Here is a 15,229-nt window from a genome sequence, read left to right on the forward strand (position 1 = left end):
GATTTCCATCTATTTTTACATAATTTCCCTGAGATAAATTCTTACATAGTTAAAACAGCACTTCCTCGCTCCTAAACTAAATTTCTGTAAGAATGTTGGTTCATACCAAGGGTCTATTTATTCAGTATTTGCTATTAAATATGTGGCTGTTTCTTTTAAATGGTTATGTATTTAAGGCAGCACCATTATCCAACAAAATCTCCCACCCTTCCCCAAATGTAAATTCTGCCTGTTCAGCAGAAGCTCTGCATTGTTTCCCATTAGAAGTGTGAACTGAAGGGGACAGACATTCCTACTGCTTACTGAACGTACTAAGCTGTGATCTGCCCTTGTTGTATTATTAATGGCACCATGTTTTTATGTTGCAGATGGATAAGAGCTAGCAAGAAAAATTCAGGACCATGATGGCTCAGTTTCCCACAGCTATGAATGGTAAGGAGCTTTGTGCTTGTGGCAAGATGAGAAGGATATGTATGGGCTTTTCTTGGTAGATAATTTTTCTTGACCTTAGAAATATAAAATTGAAGTATTCTTGTTGAAAATATTAATTAATAATTTATTTCAGAACACTGCATGTATCTCCCATTAGAATATTATGCAGTACATTTCACATATCTAATAAGCATGTTCTGCACTATCATTTGGAATGTGTGCTTGTCATTGAATAGTTAAAAATAACTTGTCATTGAACAGTTAATGATTTTGTGTTTTGTGCATAAAACTGGAGGACAAAAAACAGAGTGCTGTTAGGTGAAGAGTAAGGATGTTTTTGATAGTGTGATGATTGAAGACAGATGAAACCAATAAAAATTCATTTACTAATACACATATAAGATTAAGTTTTCCCTTTACAAAGCATTTTATATGCTGACATATATAATTTTTAACATGAAACATTTTAAAAGAAAATGTGTAAGTAATTTTAGTAATGAAAACTTTTAAAGCTTGTGTTCTGATTCTAATTTTTTTCCAAATACAAATAAGCTACCCTTAATTCTTAAGTTATTGTGAGTATTATTTAGAGTTGAGAAAAATGTACTAGATTTTTAAATTGCTAAAAAATCTAGATACTGAGTTATTAATGTTGTGGTAAATATAAGGTTATAGAGAGTAAAGTCAATTTTTTAACATTTAAATTGAAAACAATAATATTAAACATTTTTTTAAAAAGGAGAGAAGAATCACCATTCCATCATCTTCACAAAGCAATTCTGTTTTGATGCTACCATTTAGTGTAAGGGTATTGTGATTTTTTTTTTTTCCCTTTTCAGAACTATTATTTAAGAATTTATGTGAAAAAAGTCTTTCATAAGCCCCTATTATTTTGGATTGTCTGTCACCCATAGTTGAACTTAATTGTAAAAAATTATCTACAGATGCATTCTTAAAAGTTCTTTTTAGAAAAAGGATTAATGTAAGCATTGCTTCCATTGTGGAAATGGTGTGGAATTATGGAGATTGGTGCCATAGATAAATTTTTAATATTGAATAATAATTTTTTTCCATAGGATGTATATATGTAAGTTTAAAATTAAGGCAGTAATTTTAGTAACATGCTCTACTCAAGTTTGAGAATTTCCATGCCTGGTATGAAAGAGTTTACATTAAATACAGTTTAGTTATAAGTTTCAACTTCAGGTTTTACAAACAAAATGAACATTAAAAAAAAAGCAGGACAGGCTGAGGCTATAGCTCCGGGACAGAGCACTTGCCTAGCATGTGTGAGGCCCTGGGTTTGAGCCTTAGCACCACATAAAAATGAAACAAGTAAAATCAAGGCATGCTGTCCATCTACAACTAAAATAAATGAATGAATGAATGAATGAATGAATGGAGGGGGTGGGGTGGTGGCTAAGTGCTAGAGTGCTTGCCTAGCATGTGTGAGGCACTGGGTCAATTCTCAGCACCACATAAATAAAATAAAGGTCTACCAACAATTTAAAAAATATTATAAAAAATAATATTGGAAACAATTGAGATATTCAATAACAAAAGAATTCTTATGTGAATAATGGTCCAAAGTGTTAGCTTATTTAGAAGTATTACATAAGGAATAAAGATAGTAGTTGTTTCTTTTGAAGAATTGATAGCAAACAGAGATTTGTACTTTCCTACTAAGCTTATAAAGTAAGTGAAGATTGGAAATAACTTATGTATATCTAATTTAAGTCCGGTTCAGGAGCTTATTGAAAGCAACACTCATGTATAGCACAAAGGCTTCAAAAGTGGTATTTAGTCTTCTAATCAATCCTTAGACATAGTTTGTTCAATTTTCTGATGCTCAGAGCTATTGGGACTTGTCTGTAAAGTGTGCCTAGACTCAGTTGTTTGTCTTAATGCTTCTGATATAGTCCTCCAATTTTTCCATGAATATACTTTTGCTGAGATGAACTGACTCCTTTAAAAATTTTTTTTGTAGTTGTAGATGGACAGAATGCCTTTATTTTATTTATGAATTGTTATGTGGTATTGAGGATAGAACCCAATGCCTCATGCATACTAGGCAAGTGTTTTGCCATTGAGCTACAGCCCCAGACCAAACCAGAGCCTTTTCATTTTATTTATTTATTTATTTAAATATTTACTTTTTGGTTGTAGTTAGACACTATACCTTTATTTTATTTATCTATTTTTATGTGGTGCTGAGGATCAAACCCAGGGCCTCGCACCTGCTAGGCGAGTGCTCTACCACTGAGCCACACCCCCAGCCCCCAGATCCTTTTTATACTTCTTTGGCTTACTACAGAACTGTGCTATTGTAGTGGCCTCTAGCCCTTCAGTTTCAATTCAAATTAATAAAAATAAAATAAAATTAAAAATTCAGTCTGCATTTCAAGTGCATGAAATAAACACATGTGGCTAGTGGCTACCATATTGGACAGTGCAGATATAGAAAATTCACAGCATCTCAGAAAGTTCTTTTGAACAGATATTCTTTTCTTAGTCTCTTTGCTTTACTTCTCATCTCCTTAACAGACTTACAAAGGGTGACTCTACTACTGGTGTCTTTTAAGCTATCTTTAATCATGGTAGGCTTGCTTTCTGCTTTTCACAAATTTGATAAAATTGAAAATTCAGAGAGCATGATAGGTGAGCCTTCTGATAAATGTTGCTACCAGTTGATAGTATAGTGTGAGGTGTCTTATTGCAGCTTAAAATTGTGGAGTACTGAAGACTGATTAAGTGAGAAAGAAGTTCTGAAGGGGGCTGAGGTTGTGGCTCAGTGGCAGAGCGCCTGCCTTGTGTGTGCAAGGCCCTGAGTTCGATCCTCAGCACCACATAGACATAAATAAATAAAATAAAGGCATTGTGTCCATCTACAGCTAAAAAAATTAAAAAAAAAAAAAAAAGAAGAAGAAGTTCTGAAGCCTGTTAAAGGGGCTGTATCCAAAATCTGGAATAGGGGAGGAGGCAGTGGCAATAGGGACAGCCAATGACTTTAGGAAGAAAACATATTTTTAGAGCTTTATGTCCTTTTTAGAGCTCAATCTTTTCAACTGTGTAGTTAAGAAATTGCTGTGAATGGATCTGTAGAATCAAGTAGAAAACTGTACTGCATTTATAAGTTGTTTTATTTTTTTCCCCGGTACTGGGAATTGAACCCAGGGTGCTCTACCACTGAGCTATATCCACAGCCCTTTTATTTTTAAGTTTGAGACAGGGTCTTACCACATTGTTGAGGTTGGCCTCAAAATTGTGATTCTTCCACCTCAGCCTCCTGAGTAGCTGGGGATTACAATTGTGTGCTACCATGGCTTGCATAACCTAAGTTTTTATTCTTCAAGTCCCTACACCATGTGGACCAGTATTCCATTGTATTTTAGAGATTTAAATTAGTATTAAGTCAACATGTATCATTCGACTGTTTAAACTAGAGAAAAATAACCCCTGCAGCCTATTTCTTTTTTCTTTTTCTTCTTTTTTTAGTGGACACAATATTTTTTTAAATGTATTTATTTGCATGTGGTGCGAGGATCGAACCCAGTGCCTCACACATGCAAGGCAAGCACTGTACCACTGAGCTATAGCTCCAGCCCCCGTGTAGGCTATTTCTGATATTTAGTTATTACAACATATAGGTAAGATATAACATGTTTGAATTATGTGCATTCAGAATTATGTTAGAATACTGCCATTTTATCACCTGGCTGTGTATATTTTTATATGCATACAAATAAAAACAGGGATGACACTACTTCCTGTATAGAATCTAGCTTATAATAGTTTTTAGAAAATGTGGGTTTTTCCTTCTGCATTGATCATAAGAATGTTTAACAGAGCTAGTAGGTGAGAAGAGAATAAGCAACAGAAATCTTTATGAAAATACCACATTCTCAATTTAGAGATGAGTTGGGGGAAGGGGATAGAATATCAGTGCATTCCTAACATGATTATCTGAGAATATGAAGGGTTGTTAAGCTTTTTAAGGAAATATTAGACATCAGCCCCCAAACTTAAGTGAGTCTGCCTTTCTCTATGGCTTCTGTATGGCTTACAAGACAGATTTTTTTTACTTGAGTTGCAAAATAACAAACTTGGCTCTTTAAAAGAATCTGGTAATTACATATTCTAAATAAGAAAGAGTTGGAGTAACTAGTTTTAAAAGAATCTGGTAATTACATATTCTAAATAAGAAAGAGTTGGAGTAACTATTTTTAAATTGGCTTTAAATTACATGTGTCTCCCAGTTTTGTTATTTCTGTGTTATTTCATTTCTAGAGAATTCTTGGTGCATTGATATCTTTTAATATGGCCATTTGTTTTGAAGTGTTCAAATTTGAAGATTATTCATCTTTGTACCCCATAAACATTTGTTGAATGAATGAATATGAAGGAGTCAAGGTAACTAATTGTTCTCATAAGGAATTAAGTGGTTAACATTAACAGGTAGGTTGAGTTGGCCATGTGAAGACAGGTAGCCAAGGAAAAGGAAGACGTAGTGGTACACAAGGTGTCATACTGTGATAGGATCTGTGCTGCTGTCCTGATGCAGCAGACTGTTTTCATCTTAGGACAGCAGTAGTCAGTCATTGCCTGGGGATACACAGCCATGGATGTTAGGGCAGCTCAAACCTTCCTAACCAGACTCTCCAGACTTAAAATAGTCTTAAGGTTTCTGACTAAAACACCTGTCAGTATTATCTGGCAAGAGTACCTTAACAGAAGGAAAAAAATCCTAAAAATTTGAATGCTTTAACTTCTCTCTTCTTCTTTTGGTGCTGGAGATTAAACCCAGGGCCTCATGCATGATAGCACAACACTCTACCATTGAACTACACCCCCAGCCCTGACTTCCCTTGGGATAGGGTTGAGTAAAGAAACTTAACTTACTGGGTTGGGGTTGTAGCTCAGTGGTGGAGCGCTTGCCTCACATGTGTGAGGCACTGGATTTTATCCTCAGGACCACATAAAAATAAATAAATAAAATAAAGATATGGTGTCCACCTACAACTGAAAATAAAAAAAGAAAAGAAAGAAACTGATTAACCCTCCATGTGGCAGACATATATTATTTATTTGTTTGATTATTTAATTTGGGGTGGGGCATGCTCATTATGTTGTCCAGGCTGGCCTTGAACTCATGGGCTCACGTTATCCTCCTTCCCTTTTTTTGGTACCTGGGTGGAACTCAGGGGCACTTGACCACTGAGCCATATCCCCAGCCCTATTTTGTATTTTATTTTGAGACAGGGTCTCCCTAGGTTGCTAAGCGACTTGCTTTTTGCCGAAGCTGGCTTTGAACTCGCAATCTTCCTACCTTTTTTTGTTTTTTATTATTGTTTATTATTATTTTTTTATTCTATATATTTGTTATCTGTGACAGCAGAATGCATTCTTAACAGCACCTCCCCCCTCAGCTGCTGGGATCACAGGCGTGCGCCACCACACCCAGCAGCAAGGCTTTTCTTACATGTGTTTCTGCTTAGGTTTCTTCTTCACAGGTTAACACTATAAATGGTGGAGATTCTTTTCTAAGAATTTGTTGAGAATAGGAATAACATTTTATACATCTTTTTATTGTCAGGTTTAGCTTGTTCTAGTGAATGGTATACAGTAATTGTTCAGTAAATGTTAATTGAGTGAGTGAAACTGTTAGGGCTGTGCTACTCATGGTTGGTAGAGCTCTGTTCTTTGTGTCACTCACAGGTTAAATGCTGTCTTTAAATGGATGCTTATGAGTCATAGTGCATTTTAGAATTGAGCATTCTCACATAACACACTATTCTGAGCACTCCCACTTACACACTTTAATTTGTCTTTCATATATGTTGTAGGAGGACCGAACATGTGGGCTATTACCTCTGAAGAACGTACTAAGCATGACAAACAGTTCGATAACCTTAAGCCTTCAGGAGGTTACATAACAGGTATATTTATAATCGTGTTTATAATTTGTTTTATTTTACTTGTCAATTATGCTCCTTTTAGGAACTGATAAAATTTGTATTGATCAAATTCTAGAATTTAAAAGGAAAAAAAAAAATAAGATAGTTTCTTATTTTTCCCGAAACTATCTGATTTGTTGTTTTGAATTTGGCATATAGAAGATTTTTTTTCTTGAATCTTAAATGATAGTCAAGAATTTCTGCTTAATTGTCTAGTTTTCACATCTTAATATTATATCTAAAAGTTTTCAGTTTATTTCTTAGATTCATTTCCTGGAGGGTAATCTAGAATTTTTTTTTCTGGAGTGCATTTTTATAATATTAGTTTTTTTTATCTTTGAGGCTGTGCAAACCATTGATTGTTGATACTAGCCCTTGTTTTATAGGAAAGAGATAATTTAGGTGTGTCTTTCAAATTGTTTTCTAAAAATGAAACTTTTATTTTTGTTCCAAAGTAGTATAGCTTTATATACAGTAATAGTCATGATAATAACAAATGTCCTTTTTCTTGAATTTGACTAATGCCAGATTTTGTGATAAATATTAGCTGTTGTTTTACCTTGACAACAGCCCTGTGAGGTAGATACTGCTGTTGTCTATACTTACGGTTGGTAAAACCAAGACTTCGAAATGTTATGGAACCTGCCTAATGTTATAAAGATGGCTAGTGTTGATCTGTGTTTTGAAATCTTTCACTGTGACTTTGGGAATCCATCCTCTTAACCATTATAGTTTGTTATTTATATTTCTCCTATAGTGACCCCTTTACCTAGTCTCAGGATTTGATTGCTTTGCTTACAAGTCAATATTATGGCCTGTTATTGTTCATGGATACTGGTGAAACACCCAAAATACCCGAGTCAGAGACCAAAGAATTTGTTACTAATAGCACATACAGCAACATGAGCATGAGCATGTTTCTTTTAGATTATTAGTCCTATAAAGATAATGCAGAACACTCAGAAAGATGCTGGACATGTATTAGTTTTGTAGCAAAAGAGAAACACTGAACTGAGGGAACCCATCATCTTGTAGCAAGCAGTAAAGCAAATTTGTTCTTTGTCTCAGTGGGAGACATTATCTCATTCCTCAAGCTTGCTCACTTACAAGCACCATTCTGAGAAATGACCTAAGCATGAAGGAATTAGGATTTTGCATTCTTGTCACATACAACAAGAAGCATAGATATATGCAGAAACCATGGAGGACTCTCTGTCCTAATACTTGGCACTTTTTATGTTGAACTCTTTTAGGAGGTAGTGTTAAATGGAAATATTATCCCTAATTGTGGAAAATCTAAGAAATTATTTAATCTTACATCACTGGTTGATATGTAATATCACTTCAGTTGTGATTTATGTTCTAAAACATCTTATTAAAGTAATATAAATAATTTCATATTTGTATTTCTACTTCATTTACTCCATGACTAGAATTAAAAATTTAATAAACCAATAAAGTGTTCCCATTGTTATTATTCAGTGGCACTAGAGGAATTTATTTACTAATGACTGCTTGGTTTATGTTTTTATTATCTTCAGGTGATCAAGCCCGCACTTTTTTCTTACAATCAGGTCTGCCGGCTCCTATTTTAGCTGAAATATGGTAAAATTTCTTTTTGTTTTGTTAACAAATGTACTTATGTTTCTGATGGCCTGTTGTTTTTTTATAATATGGTGTTAACATTAAATTATTTTTATGTGTACTTGATTATATTTAAGAGTATTTTTCAGGGGCTGGGGATGTGGCTCAAGCGGTAGTGCGCTCGCCTGGCACGCGTGAGGCCCGGGTTCGATCCTCAGCACCACATACAAAGATGTTGTGTCTGCTGAAAACTAAAAAATAAATATTAAAAATAAAAAATAAAAAAAAAGAATATTTTTCAATTTTATTGAGCAAATGATTAAAAATAATAGTTTTTCCCCCCACAGGACAATTTTCTAATTTTATTAGAACTTTTTTTTTTTAAAGTATTTTTTAGTTGTAGTTGGACACAATATCTTTATTTTATTTTTATGTGGTGCTGAGGATCGAACCCAGTGCCTCACATGTGCTAGGCAAGTGCTCTGCTGCTGAGCCACAATCCCAGCCCAATTTTATTAGAACTTCTAAGGAAAAAAGATGTATATATCATCCAGAAATATTTGTTATGCTGGGATTGTGGCTCAGTAGTAGAGTACTTGCCTAGCATGTCTTAGGCACTGGGTTCAATTCTCAGCATTACATATAAATAAAAAAAATAAAATAAAAGTCCATCAACAACTAAAAAAAGATATTTTTAAAAAAGAAATATTTAATTGGGCAGAATCTCAAAATTTTCTTTCTCTTAGTTTGTAGTGGTTAAATTATTTTGTCATTTATAAACTCAAAAGTAGCCCTTCACCTTTTAAAAAATTTATTCTCTAGAATATATGGGGTTGTGTTTTCCAGTGTATTTACAATAAATAACAACCACTACCCTTTCTTCCTTTCCCTTAGAATATTTCTATACTTAAGAGAATGCCAAGCACATAACATGCATTTAATAAACAGTTAAACAAATAAATTTAAAATGATTCTATTCTTGAATCATTTCTGTCTACCTATGGGAATTCATCCTATAGGTCTCTATATTCTATATAGATAGGTAGTATTTTATTAGATGCTGTATCTGGTCAGTGTTTCTTAATGTATAGGGTTTTTCTTTTTGTTATTCATATATATTTTTATTTTTATTTTTATTTATTTTTTTTTTAAAGATAGAGTGAGAGAGGNCTGAGCTTTCAGTGTCAATGGGATTTAAAGATTTCTGTGCAAGAATTTTGGAAAACAGGAGTAGTTTTTCAAAACAAAGTATAAAAAAAATCAAGGTTCATAGAGGGGAAGTATAATAAATATTACTTTCAATTAGAATAATTTATAAAGCAAAATAATTGAAGTAAAAATACTAGTTTCTAAATAGAAAATAGTTACAATCCATATATCTAAAAAAAAAAAAAAGTAGACTCCAGAATGTATGACTACTTCTATGAACAAATTTTTTAAAATTGGTTAAAAAATTAACTGTCTTAAAGAGACATTTAAACCAATAGAAAAAAGTGGGTAAAATTATAAGAAAAAAAAACAGAAATAAGAATAATTTTTTAATAAAGAATTTTAAAATTCTCAACTGCCCTGGTCAAGAAATGAAAATTAAATAATCAAACACCCCTCCATATCCATTAGGTTGAAGAAAATGTGTGGGTTTTAGGCCTGGGTTTAATCCCCATCACTAAGAAAAAAAAAAGGTAAGTTATTATTACCACAAAAATAAATACTTTGAAATATGGAAATTCTGATGAGAGTATAAATTGGCACCAACATTTTGGTGAGAAATTTGGAATTCCATTATGATGCTGATGATGTGCATACTTTAAATCACAGGAGTTACTCTTTCTAGATATTTACATTAAAAGTCAGTTGCTCAATTGTATGTGAAAGTACACATATAAAGGACACTCCCTGTAGCCATGCTTGTAACAGGGAAAAATAAGCCCCACATTGCCCTCAATTAGGCAAACTCAGTGCAGCTTATCCATGCAATGGAATTCTAAACAGGACTGCAGAGGAAGCAATTGAACCTTCACTATCATGATGTTGAATCAAAAAAAGCAAATCACCAATTAAAATAGATGACATCATGACACACAATTTTTTAAATACCCAAATAATGGTATTTATTGCAAAGGGGCAATGATTAAGGTGTAAAAACGTGTGGAAATCATATGTTGCAACTTTAGGGAACTCTGGGATGAGAAGGCAGGCAGGGGAAGGAATGAGACCGAGAGCCTTAGATTTAAATATTACACAGTGTCAATTTATGCATTTAAAGACACGAACGAATTTTAAAAACATTAATGACTGTTTAAACTGATGTTTGATTAGTTAATAGTTGCCTATCACACTATTTTCAATAGTTTTTTGTAGTTTGATATGGCTCATATTTAAACATTTTATAGAGCTTTGAAAGGCGTAACTTCCTTTTCCCCCAAATTCCCTGCTAATTATGGGGAAAGCCTATAGCATAATGTGATACACAAAGAGAACAGAGAATGCTGTTTGGAAAAAGCAGTCACAAGATTCCAAGTTCCAGCTCTTACACTTATGGACACAAAGCATTTGAGGTAGTCCCTTCACTTTGATGGGCCTTCATTTTCTTAATCTTTATGATGGGTGTATAGTATTAATAATAGTATTAATTTCTCAGAAATTGGAAAGAATTAAATGAAAATATACATGTGAAAACATTTGGTAAGTTAAAAGTCAGACATACACATTAATTTCCACTACTGCTATCATAGCTGCTCGGTAAGGTCAATTACATTGCTGAGCTATGACTTCTTATTTCTTCTATGTGTGTTCTGGCTAAAATGTTTATAACTGAAGAGAAGATTTTTTAAAAATGGCAGGATGAAGAAAAATAAAATTTTAAAGTGTATAATCTATAAACTATAAACACAACACTAATATAAATGATGAGTATGTATGAATAATGTATAATGTAGTAAATGTAATATGTACATATATGATAAATACAAATTATCAAGAGCTTATTATATTTTTAAAATTTCAGACCAGATTTTGATTCTGTCATGTTCTCCTGTACAAATTGCCAAGTATTTTCAATATGTAATGCTATTTTAAAAGAGACAAAAAATACTTTTAAAATATTATGTTTACGGCTGGGATTGTGGCTCAGCAGCAGAGCACTTGCCTAGCACATGTGAGGCACTGGGTTCGATCCTCAGCACCACATAAAAATAAAATAAAGATATTGTGTCCAACTACAACTAAAAAATACTTTAAAAAAAAAAAGTTCTAATAAAATTAGAAAATTGTCCTGTGGGGGGAAAAACTATTATTTTTAATCATTTGCTCAATAAAATTGAAAAATATTCTTTTTTTTTATTTTTTATTTTTAATATTTATTTTTTAGTTTTCGGCGGACACAACATCTTTGTGGTGCTGAGGATCGAACCCGGGCCGCACACATGCCAGGCGAGCGCGCTACGGCTTGAGCCACATCCCCAGCCCCATATATATTTTTAATTAAGTGGTGATCTATTTGTGAATGTGAAGTCCTGGTTTTTATTTTGTTAACCTTAATAGTTATGTTGGTTTTCTCACCAACACCCCTGCCACATACCAACCTACCTACCTCATACTTCTTTTAGGGCCTTATCAGACCTGAACAAGGATGGGAAGATGGACCAGCAAGAGTTCTCCATAGCTATGAAACTCATCAAGCTAAAGCTTCAAGGCCAACAGTTGCCCATGGTTCTCCCTCCCATTATGAAACAACCCCCTATGTTCTCTCCATTAATTTCTGCTCGTTTTGGTATGTATTTATTAATTAAGTTGTCTGTATTTGATAGTTCACCTTGATTACTAGAATAATACTTGGGGATAAGAAAAGGATTTTTTTAACACAAAATGACAAACCCCAAACTCCCAAATTAATTTTTTATGTTTAAGATAAGAAATATTAAATTCACTGTCATAGCGAGAGTGTCCATGTGTTCCAGTTTTCCAGAATAGTTCTGGTTTATGCCTTTTGTCCTGACATCTGGTCTAGTCAGTGTCCCCTTTCATAACTCCCAGTTGGGTAATAATTATATGCTCCCTTTAGTTATAGTTGATCCTAAATATTATTCTCATTTTCTCTATGAGCTCATCCAAGTAGAGAGTAGGATGGTGATTACCAGAGCTGTAGAGGGAGGAGAAGGGATGATGATGATAAAATGGTCAGTGGGTACAAAATTACAGTTACAGAGGAGAAATAAATTCTGCTGTTCTGTTGCACAATAGAGTGACTATAGTTAACAATTTTTTATTACATATTTCAAAATAACCAGAAGAGAGGACTTTGAATGTTTTCAGCACAAATAAATGATAAATGTTTGAGATGATAGATATGCTGAATACCTGATTTGACCATTACACAATGTATACATGTTTCAAAACATTATATTGTACCTCATAAATATGTGAAATTATTATGTGTCACTCAAACATCAAATAAAACAAAAAAATTGAACAACTTGAGATTCACTTGAAAGCGTTTACTTGGGAAAATAATTTTAAATTATAAGAAATTATTAAGTTTCTATTAGAAATTTCTTTTAAGTTAAGTGTTAATTAGCACTGGATATGGTAGTGCATGCTTATAATCCCAGTAACTCAGGAGCCTGAGGCAGGAGGTTCACAAGTTTGAGGCCAGCCTCAGCAGCTTAGTGAAACCTCATCTCAAAATAAAAAATAAAAGACTGAGAATGTAGCTTAGTTAGAGTGCCCCTGGGTTCAATTCCCAGTACCAATAAATGAAGGAATAAATAAATTAATATTAATTAACCAACTGAATTGAGGGCCCAAACTTATAGACTTTGTGTTATCAATTTACATATTCATCAAAGATATGTTGATATGTTTCCTATTAATTTTGATTATCCAATTTTTTACTATATATGAGAAGCACTCATTTTGAATGGAACATTCAGTTAGCTATCTGTGTTTTATGTAAACTAAAAAATATTCTGCTATATTTTAATCAGCCTACTTTTTGCCTTAAGTTGTATACTTTGCCTTTAAAAAATATATTTATGCTGGGCATGTATGTGCATACCTCTAATTCCGGCAACTTGGAACTCTGAAGTGAGAGGATCATGATATAGAACTATATCTTTCCTTCACTCCAGATGTTAGATCTTAAATACCAATTACACTGAGATTTAGAGATAAATACCAAATCACTATGTGACTGTATTCATATCTTGGGCTTAGTGTTTTTCAATTACTAAACAAATGTCTTCACTTTGTTCCTTTAAAAGAATTTTCCTTGAATTCTAAATACATTGCTTATAAAAAAATATGTGGCATGCTTTCTTGCAAATAATGCAAATGTATAAGTGGGTTTCTAAAGTATTTACTAATTAGAACATTTTTGTTTGAGGAGTGTGTGTGTATTTGTGTGTGTATGCGTGTGTGTGTGGGTGAGTCAAGTAACTTGGCACTTGACTTACATAAACTTGGTTTTTTTTATGTTAAGAAAAACAATTGATCACTAAAATAGTCTCGTTGAGGGTACTAATACTTAATTGGAAAAGGCTGCTTAGGTTTAATCACAATTAGAGAAGAAAATCTTAGCTGATTAGGAGGCATCTTCTTAGTTCATATAGGTCAGAATATTAGTTTTTAAAGCAGTGATTTACCTTTCTCACTTTTGGTTCAAGACTGCTTTAGGGAATTTTTTTTTTTTAACACAGAGCCTTGTGCATGCTAGGAAAGTTCAGTACCAACTGAGCTATATCCCCAGGCCTGCTTTAGTGAATTTTTACTAAACAAATATCTTAATTTGTTTAGTTTGCCTATGGTGTTCTTGTTCACTGTACTGTGAACTTGCTATTTGGCATGTGCTTTATAGTTGACTTAGTAGCACTGGAAAATGTGTTCTCTTTTGTCTCTAGGGATGGGAAGCATGCCCAATTTGTCCATTCCTCAGTCATTGCCACCAGTTGCACCTATAACAACACCCTTGTCTTCTGCAACTTCAGGGACCAGTCTTCCTCCCTTAATGATGCCTGCTCCCCTAGTGCCTTCTGTTAGTACATCATCATTACCAAATGGAACCGCCAGTCTCATTCAGCCTTTATCCATTCCTTATTCTACTTCAAGTAAGTGTCTAATGAGTCAGTTTTCATGTGAAGAAACTATTGGATTTGTGTTCAGTTAGATACACATTTCCTTCTTTGTGAGACTGCTTAGTGTGAACTTATGCCTTTTTTTTTTTTTTTTAGCATTGCCTCATACATCATCTTACAGTCTGATGATGGGAGGATTTGGTGGTGCTAGTATACAGAAGGCCCAGTCTCTGATTGATTTAGGATCCAGTAGGTATGAATATTTAACACTTAAACAACTTTCTTTGCTTTCAGTAAGGAGTATGTAATAAGCTCTGAACTTATCCAGGTTTTACTTTGTAATGGCCAAATGTAGGTATGTAAGGTAAATCTGCTACTTATAACTCACATAAAGTAAGTTTTTTTTATCCTCAGAATTATTAAATGTGGTGTTTTGAAAAAAAATGTAAACTAAAAAATATTCTATGTTTCAATCAGTCAACTTTTTGGCCCAAGCTGTGTACTTTGCCTTTTTAAAAAGTGTGTATGCTGGGCATGGATACACACCTGTAATCACAGCAACTTGGAAGACTGAGGTGGGAGAATCACGAGTTCAAGGCCAGCCTGGGCAACATTATTTCAAAACAAAACAAAACAAAAATGTATGTTTCTCAAAATGTCTCATAATCATTGTACATTGTTAATTTCTTTCTTGAGTAGCTACTGCTGATTGAGTGTCTTTTAAATTTTAGAAATCACAAAAGCATCACTTCTCTTAGAGGTCACTGTTAAGCTCTTCAAAGCAGTGTGAAAAGAGTGGTAGCTTTAACCCATAAGAACAATATTCCAGTCACAGCCTAAACGTTCACTGATTTTTGTGACCTTATTTTTTCTTAATATCACTGAGCCATAGTTTATTCATTTAAAAGATGGGGACAATAATATCTTTTAAGTTTGTTGGGAAGATAAGAAATTATATTTGTAAAGGCTGTAGCATATCACAAGACCTGGCACATAGAGGCTTATTGGTATGTGATAGACCTTTGGAGTTTTGTACATTGTATGGTACTTGCTTTACTTAGAATAATGATAAGTGGGCCCCCTCCCCCTGCGCTGGCAAGGTAGAGGGAACTGTGACCACCCACAGAGCAGGCCCAGCGGCCTGCTGAGGGGCAGAGCCGCCCCCCAACCCCCGCGCCTGCCAGGTAG

At 33.8% G+C, this 15,229-nt stretch overlaps 1 protein-coding gene across 8 annotated transcripts in view; it reads left to right on the plus strand.

The window, feature by feature from the left end:
* Nucleotides 1–15,229, plus strand: part of Itsn2 (intersectin 2) — a 134,762-nt gene that overhangs the window by 21,766 nt on the left and 97,767 nt on the right. For 6 of the 8 annotated variants that reach the window (XR_007348163.1, XR_007348164.1, XM_048804736.1 and 3 more), the window contains exons 2-7: nt 369–432; nt 6,276–6,368; nt 7,928–7,991; nt 11,579–11,742; nt 13,868–14,074; nt 14,198–14,294. Coding sequence is in view for 6 of the 8 variants with exons in the window: in XM_048804736.1 (XP_048660693.1) it covers nt 402–432; nt 6,276–6,368; nt 7,928–7,991; nt 11,579–11,742; nt 13,868–14,074; nt 14,198–14,294 (656 nt within the window). In the remaining 2 variants the exon portion in view is untranslated. Of the gene's footprint in view, nt 1–365; nt 433–6,275; nt 6,369–7,927; nt 7,992–11,578; nt 11,743–13,867; nt 14,075–14,197; nt 14,295–15,229 lie in introns of those variants that run through there. The other 2 variants (XM_015479923.2, XM_048804740.1) reach the window with 1 other exon arrangement.

Source organism: Marmota marmota, unplaced genomic scaffold (assembly GCF_001458135.2).
Source record: "Marmota marmota marmota unplaced genomic scaffold, marMar, whole genome shotgun sequence".
In the NCBI taxonomy this organism is placed as follows: Eukaryota; Metazoa; Chordata; class Mammalia; order Rodentia; family Sciuridae; genus Marmota; species Marmota marmota.